General features: G+C 39.7%; 1 protein-coding gene across 1 annotated transcript in view; it reads left to right on the forward strand.

The window, feature by feature from the left end:
- The window catches only part of TRAPPC10 (trafficking protein particle complex 10), a 42,993-nt gene that overhangs the window by 12,480 nt on the left and 11,961 nt on the right, over window positions 1-18,552 (forward strand). The window contains exons 2-14 of the mRNA XM_033147118.1: window positions 2,411-2,492; window positions 3,060-3,195; window positions 3,551-3,747; window positions 6,547-6,742; window positions 7,152-7,263; window positions 7,510-7,757; window positions 8,438-8,584; window positions 9,513-9,627; window positions 10,464-10,540; window positions 11,248-11,339; window positions 13,377-13,517; window positions 14,752-14,864; window positions 16,232-16,746. Coding sequence (XP_033003009.1) covers window positions 2,411-2,492; window positions 3,060-3,195; window positions 3,551-3,747; window positions 6,547-6,742; window positions 7,152-7,263; window positions 7,510-7,757; window positions 8,438-8,584; window positions 9,513-9,627; window positions 10,464-10,540; window positions 11,248-11,339; window positions 13,377-13,517; window positions 14,752-14,864; window positions 16,232-16,746 — 2,171 coding nt within the window. The remainder of the gene's footprint in view (window positions 1-2,410; window positions 2,493-3,059; window positions 3,196-3,550; window positions 3,748-6,546; window positions 6,743-7,151; window positions 7,264-7,509; window positions 7,758-8,437; window positions 8,585-9,512; window positions 9,628-10,463; window positions 10,541-11,247; window positions 11,340-13,376; window positions 13,518-14,751; window positions 14,865-16,231; window positions 16,747-18,552) is intronic.

The following is an 18,552-nucleotide window of genomic DNA, read 5'->3' on the forward strand; positions in this document are numbered from 1 at the left end:
ATTGGGGACGTGCAGCAGTTTATTACTATGTGGGAAAGTCCCTCATGTACTTGGGGAATGTGTGTAATGCTTTTTAAACGAGATGGTTTTAAAGACTCCCACAGAAATTGTCGGGACATAATTTTAAAACCTTAGTTGACAGTTTCATCCATTATCTGCAAATAGCTGGCGAGAAAGTCCAAAGTGGAAATTGTGCATTATTTGAAAATATGAGATGCATTAATTTATTACAAGATAACTTGGGGGTTATTTTAGCTGAAAAAAATGAAAGTAAACAAAAGGTGTTGTCAAAGTGTCAATCTTTGACTTGTGTTTTTGTCATGGGACTTTTCGTAGAAAATGTAGGAGCAGTTGTCAAACGTGTTCTCAGTCTTTCTTTAGCTTTCCAATATAATCTTGGTGTTCTTTTGCTACTGCATTTGGATTTAGTGTAAAACTGTTTGTGCAGTTAGTTCTCCAAGTTGTGTAGTTGTAACCTTCCAGCCCATAGCTCCTTCTTGGCCTCTTGCAATAAAATATGTAGCTTATTCTGTATGCATAATTTTGGAGGTTTGTTTCACACAGAGGATGTTTGCAAACCCAGCCTTAGGCGACATTGCTACACTTCTTTTCCAACAAAATGCTAAGTGCCACTGCCTGCTTTTCCAGCTTTGTGGTTGCCTTGTTTAGAACATCCCACTAATCACTCCGATATCTCTTTGTGCACATTCCCACTATTGCAGGAAGACCACAACTTTTATGTTAATCCTTACTTAGCATTAATGAACCTCTGTTCTCAAAGCCTAATCTGCCAGCCTTGTAAATAACTTTGTAATCCTATCTGCCCTTTAACTGATACCCAGCCACTCTGCGCTTTCTTCCTTGTTTTCTCATCATAACCCTGTATTTTACTCCTTCCCTCCCCTACATGTGAAAAGACTACAGTATTGGAGCACTATTGTAATAGCTGACATCATTATTGTTCGCTATTTATAGGCGTACTTATAACAGAATTCTTGGGGCAGTTTACTTCGGGGAATAAGCCAAATTAAAAATTAATAATGAAAACAATAAAATATGATGTAGTTGAAAACCCAGGTAGCAGAGAGTAAAACAATTAAGAGCTAAAAGAGATTTAAAACACCCTGTGCAGTAGCTGATTTTAAAGGCCTGGTGGCAGGACCGCCCCAGCATTCTCGACTGTTTGCAGAAGGACAATGACTAGTCTCTTAAAAATCCAAGGGACTGGGCTCTTAAAAATCCAAGGGATCGCCAGAGCAGAATATTATTCTGGCATAATGTGAATCTTTTATTGGCAGAGAGACTGAAGTACACTGATTTGGAGAATTTCTAACATGTTGGCAATGGCTCGTACTTGATAATTGCAAAGATGACAGTAAGATGAACATTGCTGCTCCTGACAGAAACTTATTCAAAGAAATAGTGAGATGATTATTGCACATGCATTTTATTTTCATTGGACTCATAGTCTGATGGAAAAGGAGAGCTTAAATGATGTGGTATGAGAAACAGTTTTCCTATTCAGCATCCATTTCCTCCAAACCAAAGTTATAAAAGCTATTACAGTTTTAAGTACTCTGCAAAATGTAGTTGGAAGGACAGTTTCTACTGAAAAATTACAGAGCTGGTCATTTTCTATCATTACTTTTACCAGATTTTTAAAATAAAAACATTAAAATTGTGCCATTAGAACTCAAAGCTGCAGTACTTTTTTCCTGTGCCCAAAAATGATAGGCATGGTAGAATTTAGAAAACTTTTAGTGCAGCCAATTAAATATTAGTTATCAACTGATAATGATTTTACTTCATATATTAATACTGAATCTTCCTGTGTTCAGGCTTTTGTAGACAAAATCACACCATCTACGGTACATGCAAGAGAGTAGTACAGGTTTGGAGTAATTCAGAGTTACACACAAGTACAAAAATTATGTAGGGAAAAAGCCCTAAGGGGTAAAAGAGCCCCTGAACATCTCCACAAAAACTCAGTTTTGTGAAGTAAGAATCATTCTCTGAGCTAGGTAGTGACCTATCCAATATTGAGATGTTTCTTCTATGTGAACTTAGTTGCGGTGTTGCAGGAATTAGCATCGGCACAGTGGGATTTCCTGTGCCCTCAATGCCATTCCCAAATCTGCTCTGAGGTGTTGGGAGACCCCCAGAACAGATTTAAGGGGACGCAGTGGGAGAAGAAGGGGATAATGTTCTATTATGCAAGGAGAAGTCCATTGATGGAACGTTCACCTTAGAACTATGTTGAATACAACCCCTAATTGTATTTATGTTGCCTTTAGATTCTTGTTCAACACCTGCCAATAGCTAAGGCATATTGTCAAAAATGTCAAATAATTGGAACTTAAATGGATGATAGTCACAATAATATTCAGAATTTTATATTTTTGTTTCTCAGGTGCTGGTGATCAGAATCTCTTCAGTTCTCTGTATCCAACACTTTCTCAGCAACTCCCAAGAGAGCCCATGGAATGGAGAAGGTAATACCACTTTTCTTCATTATATGCATTGGGCAAGGAATCAGTGCAATGATGCACTCTGGCAGTCTCTTGGCAAGACTTGAGATGAGTTTAGAAACTTAGAAGGAATAGACATTGCAAGTTTTCAGAGCTGTGAAGTAGCTCACAATTGTTACACCTTTTACTTTGTTCTGTCTCATTGTCTTAAAAGTAGAACTATTCTAGCTAAAAGTTTTGGGTGGATGCCGAAAATGTAACTCCTGTTTCAGAATAGAATATGTGTTAAGATAATAGAAGAATGTAAATAGAAATCACTTGAAAAGGAAGCATTCACCTATTCTAACTGTCCATAAGATTCATGGTAAGCAAAAAATGGAATGTCTTCCATTAAACACTTCTGTAAGTTCAGATTTGCTTTTTGTAGGAGAAGGTAAGTTTACACAACTTTTAAATACATTGTACTACTGCATCTGGATTTCTGAACTGAGTATTGCCATCTTACCGTAGCCAATATATTTGCCCTATATGCTTTCTTTTTCTCAGCTTTGCTCTGTGTGTAGCAATATCTGTGTTCTGTATACTATTCAGGTCTTATGGGCGTGCTCCTAAGATGATTCATCTGGAATCTAATTTTGTACAATTTAAAGAAGAGCTACTACCTAAAGAAGGGAACAAAGCTCTTCTGACATTTCCCTTTCTCCATATATATTGGACAGAATGCTGTGTAAGTACGGGTGTGTGTTTTAAAACATGAACTAACAGCTAAGCAATTTGTAGTTAGCTTTGCTTTCTCTTATAGTTTGTGGGTGAACTTATTAAACTCAGGGGCAAGCGGAACTCTGTGCCAACTAAAATTATGCCTCATCTAGTTAGCAAAACTAGCGTTAACAGTGTGTATTTAAAGTAAACTGTTGAAGAATATTTTACAGAGAGATCTGTCATGTGAAAATACTAGAGTTCCTCCCCCCCAAATTCAGTTTGATAGTTTTAGAATTCCCCACCCCCTGGCATTCCAGGAAAAAGCATTTCAAGTATGTTTCAGTAAACCTGATGTTGTGTTTAATCTCTTATACCCTTAGGACACAGAAGTATACAAAGCTACAGTAAAAGATGACATCACCAAGTGGCAGAATGTTCTGAAAGTTCACAGCTCTATGGATTGGTTAATTGTAGTTGTAGAGTGTGATGCCAAGAAAAAAAACAAAACGAACATTCTTCCCCGAACTTCTATAGTAGATAAAATAAGAAATGACTTCTGTAACAAGCAGAGTGACAGGTAAGTAATTCTGGAACTTAAGAATTTTAATTTATTGTATTTGTAGCTGGACAACTTTTGATGGTCTTTCATCTGAGAAAAGGGTGGGGCATTTTGGGCCCTCTTCATGTTGCAGGACTCCAGCTCCCATCATTCTGACCATTTGGGTGTACTATTCGGGGCTGGTGAGAGTTGGAATCCACAACGTATCTTAGCAATGTAAGGTTGGACCCTTATTATATCCAAAAGTAGTGGGAAAGAGAAGCTTCAGAGTTTGATCTATTCCTACCATTAGAGATGCTGGGGGACTGCTTCAGATATTATGTTTGGATGTTGCCAGCATCATAGAAGTCTAGTTCTTGTCTAAGATTGTTAGACTGTCAAACATGGCTTAAATTTTGTATCTTTGTGGCAGCTCTTAGAAAGAATATTTGTTATTACTCTGAGTCTCTTCTAAATGATATCTAGTATTTATCAACAAACCAATTTTTCCTAGTAAGTTATGCGAGGGTAAAAGATAACCTTGTTGTACAAGCGATCTGATACTTCTTCAGGTATTAATGGGCTCCAACTCCTGTCAGCTCAGTCAGTAGTAGCTGGGGATGATTGAAGTTGTAATCAAGCAATGTTGGGCTGTCCACAGGTTTCACATCTCTGATTTAAAATTTGCTTGCTTATTTTAAGAATGATTCTAATACATGTGAAGTAGTCCTTTTAGTTTGTACTTATTTTGTAACTTTTGGAACACATGCTGTAGAACTATATAGTGTGTGAATATGTATACAAGGGCTTATTAGAAACCTGGACATACCACATTAGTTGAGAGGATTCCATACTAGGCATTATTCAGTGCTGCAGTTGCACAAGAATGCGCAAAACAGTTCCCCACACAGTTCATCGTCCATCCATCTGTCCGTCCGTCCATCCATTCATTCATATGTCGCCTATATGCCAAAATGGCTTCTACTATACTACTGTAGCCCCAGTGCTCCGAGGGGGCACTCAGGAAAGGTCTGACATGTAGGACAAGAGGAAGTGGGGAATTGGTGGAAATAAGGCAGCGGCAGCTCACTTTTATATTTATATATGTACATTTGTACTCTAGCCTGTCTTTAAAACTCAGACCAATTAGCAGTTGGGTAAAACATACACTTAACTTGCAGCGGAAATAGCTCTTGTTGTTACTCTCTGACAAATCACATAGTTTCTTAGGGTATAAGTCACAAAGTTGAAGTTCCATGGAGTCCATGCTTAGAAATCATTTGATAGGAAGAAACCACAGGGTTTTGTGACCCGTGAGTGTTGCAAAATAGGCTGGTGAAACAAAATATTTCAGAATATTTTGAAACAAAAAATAGTCTGTTGGATTTCTTCCAGTTTGATCACTTTCACAAAACTTTCCAAATGAAAATACGCATTCTTGTTCAGCCAGGAACAGAGCAAAGTGGCGAAGATTTTAAGTCTAGCTCAGTTGGCAGAGCATGAGACTCTTAAAGAATCTCAGGGTCATGGGTTTGAGCCCCACATGGGGCAAAAGATTCCTGCATTGCAGGGGGTTGGACTTGAATTCTGTGATTCTTCCTCTGGAAGAAAGCAGGGCCAGTAAGAAATGTCCACTCAAGAGGGTTCTGCCTTTTAGTGGGAAGCGGGGCGTGGAATCCAATATAGTTCTAAGGAGAACATTCGGCCAGTGCAATGATTCCTGTTCTGGCACTCTCCCAACCATCCAGAGCAGATTTAGGGAAGGTGCATGGGAAGGTGGGAGGGTAAGTCCTATTGTTCAAGTGAACATCCTTGCACCATGGGGCATGTCAATACAGTGCTGTTCAAATTTATTTTTGTCCTAATGCTCCTATGCAGGTCAGGATGGGATTGCTAATATTAACAGGGCCCCTTTTGAGCTGCCAATAGAGGCCAGGTTTGCTTGGGTCTCGCCATTTTCTCAGCCTTGTCTTTCTCCTCACACTTTTGCAGTTAGATAGGAAATAATGATGCACCAAAGCAGCTTGTATTTGCACTCTCCATTGCTAAAGTTGTGTCCTTGGGCGGCACTGTTTTTGGATATCCCTTTGCTGCCTGCTCTCTTATTGACTTAATCAGAATGGAAAGTTGGATACCCTGGATAACAGACTAGCCTATTTTACTAATATTGGGATATTTTTGGAAGGAGGACAGAGGTTGTGTACACACACACCCACACACACCCACACACACCATGCCGCATGTGGATATTATTTAGGTACCTCTGAGGAGTTCCTTTTGACCAAACCTCTTCTAAGCACTCTGTGTCCTTTTTCTTTACTACTTTACTTTATAACACCTCAGTGCAAGTGATCTGTCTTGGGTTTTTGCTTGTGAAAACCTTCAACACTGAAACCTTGAAACTGGGTGGTTCTCCCCTAAAGATGGGACGTCGCTTGTTGGCCCCTCCACTTTGTCTTAGGAGGAGCACTTTTTAATCTTTTACGTTTGCTTTGTTTTGTTGTTTATTTTTTTGTATTATTTTAAAACACCTTGAGACTGCTGGTGTGAAGCGACCTGTAACTATAACTAAACCCTTTCCCTGTTATTCTTGCTAAAAAGAAAGTAACCTCCTAGCAAGTCTAGTATCCCATTTGATTTTTCCATTCTTGACCAAGATATTAGTTCATCTAGATCGGTTGGTTAGAGCATGGTGCTGATAACACCAGTGTCACAGGTTCGATCCCCCGTAAGGGACAGTTGCATATTCCTGTATTGCAGGGGTCTCGACTAGATGATCCTCGGGGTCCCTCCCAACTTGTATGATTGTACAATTTTATGATTCTTTCCTCCTCACAGATGTGTAGTGCTATCTGACCCCTTGAAAGACTCTTCCCGCTCTCAGGAGTCCTGGAATGCCTTCTTGACAAAACTCAGGACCCTGCTTCTCATGTCTTTTACCAAAAACCTTGGCAAATTTGAGGATGACATGAGAACTTTGAGGGAGAAGAGGACGGAGCCAGGATGGAGTTTTTGTGAATATTTTATGGTCCAGGTATAGTAAAGCAGTCTATGGAAAAATAAACCTTTTAAAAACTAGTCTTGTACTGCTTGCATAAAACAATGTGTTTGCATTAAACTGTTTCCTTTAAACTGCGTAGAGCTAAAATCATGAGCAAAAGGTTTTGTTTCAGTGCTTCATTTTTCTTGCATGAGGCAATTTAGTTACCTTGCACAGAGCTTATAGGAAAGGCATCTAAAGAGGCAAACCAGTACCCACTTTGTACTACCAAGATTAACACATTTTCAAGAGTGAAGACTTTTTAAAAAAATTGGTATTCATTTATTTTTGCTGGGGGGCAGGCGGATACCAAGTACTGTACATTTTTTGTTGCTACAGTTTTGTTGCTTCCATTTTGTTGCACCCTAACTATTAACATATATTTTTCTTTATATATTAAAAGGAAGAATTGGCCTTTGTCTTTGAAATGCTGCAGCAATTTGAGGATGCCCTTGTGCAATATGATGAGCTGGATGCCCTGTTCTCCCAGTATGTTGTCAACTTTGGAGCTGGTGGTGAGTAGTTAAATCAGAAGTGTAACTGAGCATTTCCATGAAGAGATCTGATGACTTTTGCTTTGCAAAATTAAATCCGGGCAATCCAAGGGTTACAAATAATCCACTTGATTGTGCAAACTTTTTATTTCCCTGTAATAAAAAGTGTATTCAATAGAAAACTTTTAATACGGATGTGTGTAGCTTAATTCACATTACTTTAATGCGCCAGGTGTCATTACCTCTCACCGTGTGTGTTTTACATAGATGGGGCAAACTGGCTGACTTTTTTCTGCCAGCCGGTGCGAAGCTGGAATGGGCTGGTTCTTCGTAAGCCAATAGATATGGAGAAAAGAGAACTGATTCAGAACCAGGAAGCCACTCTGTTAGACCTGCGCAGTTACCTTTTTTCCCGCCAGTGCACATTGCTGCTCTTTCTTCAGAGGCCGTGGGAGGTATCTCAGCGTGCACTAGAACTTCTCCACAACTGTGTGCAAGAGCTAAAGCTCCTTGAAGTAAGTTTATGTAAATTAATCCATCAAGTGATTTAATGCTTAAATTTCCCCCCTAGCTCCTTGTTTTGCTCTGGATTATAGAGTGACCAAAAACAAGGGTGGGCAAAAGAGATTGGGGTCTGCGGGTAGATTTCTGGATGATTTGAAGTATGTCAGCAAGGATTCACACTCCTGGTCGTTTAACGATAGCTACATTTTTTAAAAATTTTTTAAAGTCTATTATGATGAGAAATGCTGGTGGAGGTGGGAACCAGGAGTAGATTTGGTGTGTGAAAGGACTGTGAGCTCAATTCTGTTACTAAAAACAAATTCCTGTTCCCAGCCGAGTGTCTGCTCATAGTTTTACATTGCCTCCAGACACTATTTTGCACCTGACTTCTTTCTGTTGGTTTTGGGGGTTCTAAGAAAAAGACAAACCCAAAGTAAATCCTGCAAGCCTGATGTCTTCCCAACCCTGGAAGCTTAAGGGTCGTTTAGGGTGGCAAGAACTTGAGCCTCCTTTGGAAAGCGATTAGCTAGTTTGTGTGGAAGTTTGTGGGATCTGGCAGGAGATGATAGATTGTCCTCAAGAACTAGCTTTGTGTGGCTAGTTAAAAGACATTAGTACTAATCAATACATTTTTTGCCTTATAAGAATAAATGTTGGGTCTGAACAGGGTCATTGTTGTTCTTATCTTTAGGTCTCTGTTCCTCCTGGCGCTTTGGACTGTTGGGTCTTCTTGAGCTGCTTGGAGGTTTTGCAGAGAATAGAAGGTTGCTGTGATCGGTCTCAGATTGATGCCAATGTCTCCCACACAGTCGGCTTATGGAGTTACGCCACTGAAAAGGTAAACAAAGGGAGTGATGCATGTTGCTGAACTGTCAGTGGAAAAGTTTCATAGTTACAATGGGAGATAGGCCAATATGATACTGAAGTTCTGCTTCTAACGGATCAGACAAATGTTTGCAAGGGCAGTGCACTCATTTTTCTTCTTAACCAAACACTGTACCAGGATACGTTTGGCTAGCTACATTCCCAGATAATGAACTTTTGTACTTCTAGCTGACAATCTTCCCCCCCTACCCAAAGACCCTGGCATGGGCATACAAAGGTAGTTTTCCATGGGTACATTGGGCGAGGGGATTAGCATGTGCTCGCCCAGCCCACCTGCTCAGCATGGCAGTCTATTCTCCACATCGTACACTGGACAATTGTATTTGCATAGGGGTGTACATGTCTGCAGTCCAATGTGTGTAGGACCTATATGTACACGATGCAGCTGGATTCATGTGATAAACTCCATGTTGGGATATGACCAGTTGCAAACAGAGGAATGGGATTTTACATGATTATGCAGATTATACAAATACTGTGAAGCACCTGGTTGGTTACTGTTTTGGAAAGAATGCAGAGCTAACAGACTAACTCAGTATGGTAGTTCTGTTGAAGGTGCCCTTGTAAGATTTTGGATGTATTGGGGTGGCGATGCATACATGTGACTTATAACATTGTTTGAAATGAATCTGTCAGGTTTAAGATGGTTTCTTTCATCTGGTATCCCACTCTTACAAGTTGCTCACATTTATTTTCTGGAAATATAGATGTTATTCACTGGAAAGACAGAAACTTAGCAGTTATTGAGGCGTTATGATTGTCAAAATAATTTTTTACGGTGTTGCAAGACTCTTTGTGTGACTTGGGAGTTAAAAATGTAGCCAGTGTTTTCATATTTCTCTTGTCATGAAGTACAATGACAGAACTTTATATTTCTGCAGTTGAAGTCCCTGGGTTACTTATGTGGACTTGTGTCAGAAAATGGGCCCAACTCAGAAGATCTTAATCGAACAGTTGATCTTCTAGCGGGACTTGGAGCTGAACGCCCTGAAACAGGTATTTACAGAAAATGTTTTATGAAACTATGTGATGGCCAATAAGTTCTCTTGATGTCAGTCAAGCTTTCGATGAACAACTGTTGTTTGCTTCAGTATTTGCCAAAGTTATCCATGTTCAGAGTTTGCTACTGAAATGTTTGTACTGAAAAGGAATTAATCTTCTCCACAGTGCATGTAGCTGGACCGTTTTTGAATACCACAGTAATTCTCTTATGCTATACTTACTGGAGTGATGGACAGGAAGTTTGTAACTCTGTAGTCAAATAACATAACGATGCTGGTAATTTGAGTTTCTTGTTATGTGTTTGATGTACTAATATATTCCTTCAGATAACTGTGTGTAGCCGCTACTTGTTTTTTAAATGACACTTTTAGTCTTGCTATACAGTGAAAATTAAAAGATCACTATTTCCTTTGAAAATAAAGAAGAGTAGAACTGTGTTCCTGTTAACATAAATAATACAATTGTAGAGTTGGAAGGCACCCTGAGGATCATCTAGTCCAATCCCCTGCAGTGCAGAAATAGGCAGCTATCCCATATAGGGATCGAACCTGCAGTCTTGGTGTTATCAGCACCATGCTCTAACCAACTGAACAAATTTTTTTTGCACTGACAGAATATTTGATATATCAGCTAGATGTGCCAAAACAAGAGCAAATCAAAGCCCACATTTGAGTTTGAATCATAGTTAGAAAACCCCACTCACCTAATATTAATATCTTAGTTCCTTAAAATATAGCACAGGATAAAGTGCAGTGTGGTGTCTTCCTGTATTAATTTTAGTTGCCTTTTGAAAACGGAAGTCTTACATCTGTGCTATTTTATTTTTGAAGCCAACACAGCACAATCTCCTTATAAGAAACTGAAAGAGGCCTTATCATCTGTAGAAGCTTTTGAAAATCACTACTTAGTAAGTATGCCATATATATTCTGCATGTAGACTCAAAATAAAGAGAACAAAATATTATTGAGTGTATAATATATTGGGTGTAGTCTTCAGTCAATATTTGCAGCAGAATACTATTCCTAGGGGTATACTAGTTTAAGAAATAGTATAGAATCATAATCAATGTCGGGAGGGATCTTCGATGTCTTGACTCAAAATGGCAGCCAGCACCCAAAAGTTGGCAAAAACCACTATCCCACCTTGGGAACCCTCGTGGCGAGTTTAATGGTGATATCTCAATAGGTGTCCAAACCTATAGAGACAAATAGACTTTCAAAAATACATAGCTGATGAAGATAACGAGCATAACATATTTGAATATATGCAGGCTGTGTCTGTAGTTAAATGTTTGTTTATATAGCTTTTTACATAGTCTCTTGCCCTGCATATGTTTATGCTGAGTGACTATAAACTCAGTATCTTAATAAAATGTGTAATTAGCTTTTTAAAATATTTGCCAGATTTCTTCTAAATTTTCAATAAGTAATCAACAACTTACAACAGTGCGAAAACAAAAACAAAAGAACGCAAAAGAACTTTTGGAAAAGATCTTTGTGCTCAATCTGTAGGATATATGCTTCTGAATATATTAGACATAAACTTTTGGAACAAAGAACTGTTGTAAGATAGCTTGTCCTAAAGCCCCTTGTCTTTTCTTTTATCTTATGTAGGATCTTTCCCATGCCACTATTGAAATGTACAAAAACATTGGAAGATCTCGCTCAGCAAAGCTCGTTGGAAAGGATCTGGCAGAATTTTATATGTAAGGAAAACTTTAAATAGTTGCCTTTTAAGGAACAAAACTTTTAATCTGAAAGGGAGAGGGGCTGTGGCAGTGCATCCTTGTTGATTCTCCTTGATATCTCAGCTTTTCATACCGTTAACCATGGTGTCCTCCTGGATTGTCTCTGATACGTTGTTACAGTTATTCCACTCCTATGTACAGGTCCCACATGGCATGCCTGCTGTGGGGTCCTGTGGGGTTCCATTTCGCCCTCATGCTCTTCAGTATCTATATGAAGCTGCTGGCCATCAGGGAATTGGAAGCAAGCTGTCAGCAGTGTAGGCTGTTGACAAATTCAGCTGTACTTCTTGCTGGAATATGGTGAGACTGGAAGGTATTGGGCTGGTGTCTGGAGGCTCTAGGGGGAAGGGTGGGCAATAAACTGCAGCAGCAGCAGGCTGGATGAGGGCCACTATAGTAAGACTGCATCTTGAAGACAGAAGCTGTGTGGGTAGGCAGATCTTTGGCCTGGGAACTAGATAGATTCCCTGATTTGGATAGGGTTGCATTCCCTTTGAAGGAGCAGGTATATAGTTGGAAGTACTCTTTGATCCAACACTGTCACAGGAAACAGAGATGGATTCTGCGTCTTGAAGTACCCTTTCCCACTCCATCTATCTTGCCAGCTACATCTGTTTCCACATAGAGGTAACTCAACTGCAGTGACTCATGCTCAGCTAACCTACTGTCTGAATTACTGTAACACAGTTTACATGGGGCTGCCTAAACAAATGATTAAGAAACTCCAGTTAGTGCCAGAATGCAGCTGCCAGAGTATTGTCTGGGGGAGCCATGGGGAATCGCATTAAAACCAATCCAAAAAGATCTTCAGTGGCTGGCTATATTTTTCCAGGCTGAATTTAAAGTCATAAATGATTTGGGATACAAGTATGTGAAGGATTGCTTCCCCTGTTACCAGCTTGCCCAGGCTCTTTGCTCTGGAGGGGATGCCCTTCTCAGGGTCCCACTGTTAGGAGAGATGCCTCATGTGGTGATACATGATTCGGCCTCATCATTGTTGGTTCCCGGATGGTGGAATGCCTTCTCCCTCAAAGTGTGATTGGCACTGACCTTGTTAACATTTTTGTGCCAAGTGAAAACATTTCCTGTTTGCCTGAGCCTTTCAGGGATTTTAGTTGTTCTCTACAATGAGAACCATCTCTAGGGTTTGATGTTGATTTTATGGACTTTTATCTGCTTGCTTTATTGACTGCGGTTTTAATGGAGATATAAATCACTCTGAGATCTTCGGATAAAGAGCAGGCTGAAAATATATTTAATAAAATAAATAATAAATAATGCACTTAGAAATTAAGAGACGTTTTAGGCACATGTTCTGAAAAATAATTGGAAACAAAAACAAAAACGACTAGGTTAACCAGTGAGCTTCTCTGTGCTGCAACTGCAAAAACATGCGCTCAAAATTGTGTTAGCTATCCTAATAATTAGATCCCTAAGCACCATTCCTTTATGTGTGTGTGCAGTGATATGGAATCTCAGACAAGGAAGGGGTATATGCTCTGTAGTTCTATCAAGATATGCACACAGCTTAATATTATCAAGTACTCTGAGCTGAAAAGCTTTCAAGGTATTCTAACAATCCATTGCATGTACAATGAATGTTAAGCATATTGAGTAGGGTATTAGTTATTTTATTACTATATATTTATCATTATTACAGCATAAAATTTACATGCCGCTTGATTGTAAAAAAAAAAAAATCAATGCTGTTTGCTAAAAGATAAAACAATAAAATCAAGAAAAATTCACAGCCATACTTAAAAACATATAAAAGTTTAAATACTAATATTGATTAAAATCACCTCAGCTTTCTAAGCATCTGGGTAGGCTTGTCTAAGCAAGAATGTTTTCAGCAGGTGCCGAAAAGAGTACAGTGAAGGCACCTGCTCTATAGTTACCTAATCTATAGTTCATGTTTGTAGCGGAGGAAAGGTTTCCATTTTTAAAAAATTGTAAACTGCTTTCCCTCTCCCTGTCTGTGACTCTTTTCCTAAGGAAAAAGAAGAGTCCTCAAAAGGCTGAGGTCTACCTTCAAGGAGCATTGAAAACCTACCTTGCGGAGGGATGGGCATTGCTTATTACGCATACACGGAAGCAGCTAGCAGAATGTCAGAAACAGCTCGGACAAGTGGAAAAGTATCCTTCAAAACAAAGGGTATGTCTTAGGTACATATGTGCTTCATTGGGGAGGGTGGGTAGTATAGCAGAGGGTGCACAGTATTGTCACCCAAGGATTGCACCAATAACCCTGGAAACTCTTCAAAATCAGTCTTGCAATTTTTTGTCAGAGGTTAGCTGTTGGAGCTGCCGGGCTTTGCACCGCCATAAAGGCCCTGGCATCGCTTTTATTTATTACTTATTTCTTAATACTTATATACTACTTGATAGTACCGTGTTTCTCCTAAAATAAGACACCGTCTTATATTTTTTTTCGCTCAACAAAACACAGTATGGCTTATTTTCAGGGGATGTCTTATTTTAACCGTGTCGCATCGGTACGCTGCATAGCCACGCCTCTCCAGGCTGTTTTAATGGGAGGTACCACGTCACTATGGCTTATTTTCGGGGTATGGCTTATTTTTGGGGAACGGCTTATATTTCGCAAATGCATAGAAATCCTGCTATGGCTTATTTTATGGCTATGTCTTATTTTAGGAGAAACAGGGTAGACTACCTTAGAAGTGGTCCACTGATGCCGTCGGTCTTCTCTCCCTTCACTCCCTAAATCTTATGGTGAACTTCCATAAGGTTTAGAGGGGAGGAAATACTATTGCGTGAGCAGACTTTGTTCTGCTTGCACATAACCCACTTAGCGCTATGTTGAATTACACTGCTAATGTCATGTATATACTAATAGGATCTGAACTGGCAATGGCTCTCCAGGGAAGAGAACTTGGGATCATGGTTGGTAGCTTGGTGAAAGTGTTGACCCAGTGTGTACCAGCAGCTAAAAAGACAAATTCCATGTCAGGAATAATTCTGGTTGCTTCACTTCAAGTCAAGAAGGATATTGTAGAGTTCAGGAAAGGGCAGCCAAACTGGTCAGGGTTGGAACAACTCCCCTGTGAAACGTCTGACTCTTCAGTTCCCTCACAGTTTGAGGAATCCTTATGAGCCTCCCAGTTTTAAGTAAACACTCCTGAGTTTCAGTTGGCAGAGGGGATGTGATGTCATAATTGATATAATTACTACTATTAAATATTCCTAAGCAGATTTGTTTTTAAATGTAGAATTAGGTGCTAAGATTATTTGATATTTTTTTAAAAAAAAACTTTAACATGAATGAAGTATTTGTCGTTGCATCAAGGTGGCATATTATTTGTGTGTGTGTGTATACTCCTTTCTCCACACTTCCTTAACTTCGTGCCAGCTATCTTCAAACAAGCAGTCTTTTAGCTGCTGATAATCACTTAACGGAAGAAGAGCGCAAACACTATTGCCAAGAAATACTAAATTTTGCCAAACAGCCATCAGAAGGTGAAGGTAAGACTTTCAAGAGAGACTTATTGTGAAACTTCAACTAGACCATCTTTCTTAAGAAGTTAGGGCAGAGTGGGGAACCTTAGGCCTCTCTGTCTAGCTGGACTCTCCCCAGATCACCAGACCTAACTTGGCTCTTCCTTGAGGTTTTGTTTTTCCCTGGCTGGAATATGTATTCAAACTCTGATAGTGCCCTTGCCTTGCCTTGCTGGAGGCTAGCATGGTGTGTGAAAGTATAAAACTACCCTATTGTACAAATTATATTCGTTGCTCTGTGCTCTTTTGCCTCGGTCTTTACCCACCATGGGCACTACCCAGAGTATTGCCCTGAAGGGAATGTGGCCCTCAGTCTGAGAAAGATTCACACACCTGATCTAGTGGCTTTTGGTTTTGAATGGCTTATAAAGCAAGATTAGTTTCATCATCTTGTAAGATTTCAACTTGCTCCTTTTTGAAGGAATAACATTTGAAGGAATAACATTCTATAGGTGATTTAATTTCTTTTTTTAGTTCCTTCGTTTTATTACATGCTGCCCTCTTCTGCCTACTATTTTGTTCAATTAACAGCTTCAGAAATTTACTAAAAGGATGCTGTGGCTTTAGGTATTGTGTGATTATACAGAGCTCATAACATTTGCAGAATTAGGTTGCAGAATTTAGTTTCCTGAAAATCTCTGCTTTCATTTTTATTGCACAAGTTTCTAGCCCATATGGTAGGCAAGATGTGTTAAAAATGAAGCTGAATTAGATTTCTAGTAGTTCGGAGATGGGGATTACATAGTACTCTACATAGTTATCTGTCTCTCCCCAGGATTAGGCCAAATAGAATAAATTATGCAAAGCATATAGATAGCATATTATGCAGAATATATTGTCCAAATGCAGAATTTGGCCTTTTTGGCACAATTAAGCAAAAGTGGTGGGCTGTATCCAGCATTAGTGATAGTCAGAGTAGACCCATTGGAATTAATGGACACGGCCAACTTAGGTGTATTAATTTCAGTGTATTTATTCCGAGTATAATTTAGTGTGTTACAACACAATATATATACTACAGCTGGAATTCACAGAGTACTTTGGATGAGCCCAAAGACTTGTATTATCCCAGGGGGTTGGACTAGGTGACTCTTGGGGGGGTCCCTTCCAAGTCTGCAATGCTATTATTCCATGATTGCAGGACCTCCAGAAATGTTTCCACTATGAGTCTGGAGATACATTGAAGCTTATGAATCTGTGTCTCTAAAGTTGTCTGTGTCCCTAAAGTTTATGCTCTTCCTTAGAGTTACTAGATATTAGCTGAATGGTAACTTTGATTACACTCATACGGTCAATAGAGTTTCACATGTATTTTATTTTATGTTTGTTTGCAGATCAGAAAGTTATACTGTCCATGCATTCCTTTGCACAGCTGAAGAATCTGCATTTTGACCCTCCTAATGCGGTGGTCCATGTGGGTGGAACACTGTCTATTGAACTGACGTTGGCAAATCAGATGCCCATCGCGGTGAAAGTGGATCAGATTGCTATTAATATCCATTTCAGCATTGAAAAAAATAGCTACCGGAAGACAGCTGAGTGGCTCACAAAACACAAGACTTCCAATGGTATTATCAGCTTTCCAAATGAGGTTGTAGGTCTCTCTCTATCAAGAAGTAGCTTGCCGATGTTGGAGTTGTATGAGATGTATGAAAGGAGCCCCTCGGATAATTCCTTGAACACAACAGGCATCATCTGCAAAAATGTGCACATGCTGTTGAGAAGGCAGGAGAGCAGCTCTTCCCTGGAAATACCCACAGGGCTAACTCTGGAGGATGGTGCCCACGTTTTAAAATGTAGCAACTTAATACTGGAACCAGGGGTCAATAACATAACTTTCAGAACCCAGGTATGTTCTTACGGAAGGCAAGCGGTAACCTGGTATTGCTCTCTTGCCTGAAATTTGCAACTCTGCTACTTCTTGCTTTTAGCCCCTCTCGTGCCTGGCTGGCCTTAACTTATTTAGAAGAAAGGCTTCCAGCTGTGCCAGGATGTCTGGCTGGTTCTGTGACAGGTATCTGTAGAAAATCAGGATTACTCTTAGCCAAATAGCTTTTAACACATTATTTTCAGTTCTTGTCACTTCTCTAAAGTTTAAAAACTTTGAGCTGCTTAGTTGAAATTAACATTCAATCTCTCTCCCAACTACCGTGCTCATTGTCAAAACAGTGTGCAGAAAATGGTTTTAGTCAAGCTTGCTGAGAATTAATTTGCAAGACGTTTAAAGTGATAAGCGGTCTCTTGATCATACAATAGTTTGTACCTTTAAAACTTTTGATAGCACAAAAAAACCCTGCACTTCAGCTTTCTCCAGTTCGCCAGCTACGGTCAATACTGTACAGAGATAGCCTGACCACTGTAGTCCATGCATTGCTGACCTCAAGGCTGGATTACTGTAATGTGCACCATGTGTTGACTGGCCTTGGGTGTGGTTCAGAAGTTCCAGTTGGTGCAGAATGCAGTAGCCCAACTTCTGATGGGAGCTTCTGGTCGAGAACATGCTACATGGTTGTTGGAACCACTGCACTGGCTGCCCATCTGCTACTGAGCCTGGTTCAAAGTTGTTACAGTGGTGCCCCGCTAGACGAATGCCTCGCTAGACGAAAAACTCGCTAGACGAACGGCATTCGTCTAGCGGAAGCCGCCCCGCAAGACGAAAAAGTCAATGGGGCTGCTTCGCAAGACGAAAAAATTTCGTCTTTTTTTTGTTTGTTTAGCGGAGCGTGGCTGTCATTGCCGCTTCGCTAGACGAAAAAACCGCTAGACGAAAAAATTCGTAGAACGAATTATTTTCGTCTAGCGGGGCACCACTGTATCATAATTTACAAAGCCCTGAACAAGTTAGGTCCCAGGATCACCTGAACCTTTATATCCCAGCTCCATCACTGAGATCATCTGTAGGAATGTCGGTCATTCCTCAAGTTGGTGAGGCTCATTAGACTGCAACAAGAATTCAAGTCTTTAGTGTCATGAGGCCGGTCCTGTGGAATATTCTGCCGATAGAGATTCAGCAGGCACCTTCTGTGCCATCTTCGAAAGACCTGCTGAAATTTGTTCTATCCCACCAGGACTATGCAGGCAGTTATGAATACATCCTTCCACAATGGTTAATTGATGTCTGTTTTTAACTGTTTTGTGTGGTTTTTATTACAATTTTGTTTCAGTGCTGTAAACCGCTTTGATAGATATTTTTTAATGACATAGTGGCATGCAAATATTTTAATAAATTAATAATATCATTGGCCTGTTCAAATGTTTAATTACTGCAGTGTCTTGAATTTCATAGGTACATACATTTTTAGTAGGAAAGAGTAGTGGATTGCTCACTTTTTGTCAGTCACTTGCTATATATTAGCCAATTTGTCTAAAATAGGACTAGGCTATTGTATGGCCTACATGTGCTTTCCCCAGCCAGTGTAGTAGAGCATACTTGGTTGCCCTGAAGCCACTGCCATTCATGCTCAAAGCAGAGTAGGCAACAATGGCAAAGCAACTGGAATTGGATTAAAAGTGGGTAGATAATAATAGACTAGACTGGTTTGAAATGCTTAAGCATTGTGCTTCTTTAGCTTTATTGTGAGTTCATGCAACTTTATTTTGAAAGAGTGCAATTAGTTGAAACCTCTGCTCCGCTATCCTCAAGCAATGGACATGA

This window comes from Lacerta agilis, chromosome 4 (assembly GCF_009819535.1).
Source record: "Lacerta agilis isolate rLacAgi1 chromosome 4, rLacAgi1.pri, whole genome shotgun sequence".
Classification (NCBI taxonomy): Eukaryota; Metazoa; Chordata; class Lepidosauria; order Squamata; family Lacertidae; genus Lacerta; species Lacerta agilis.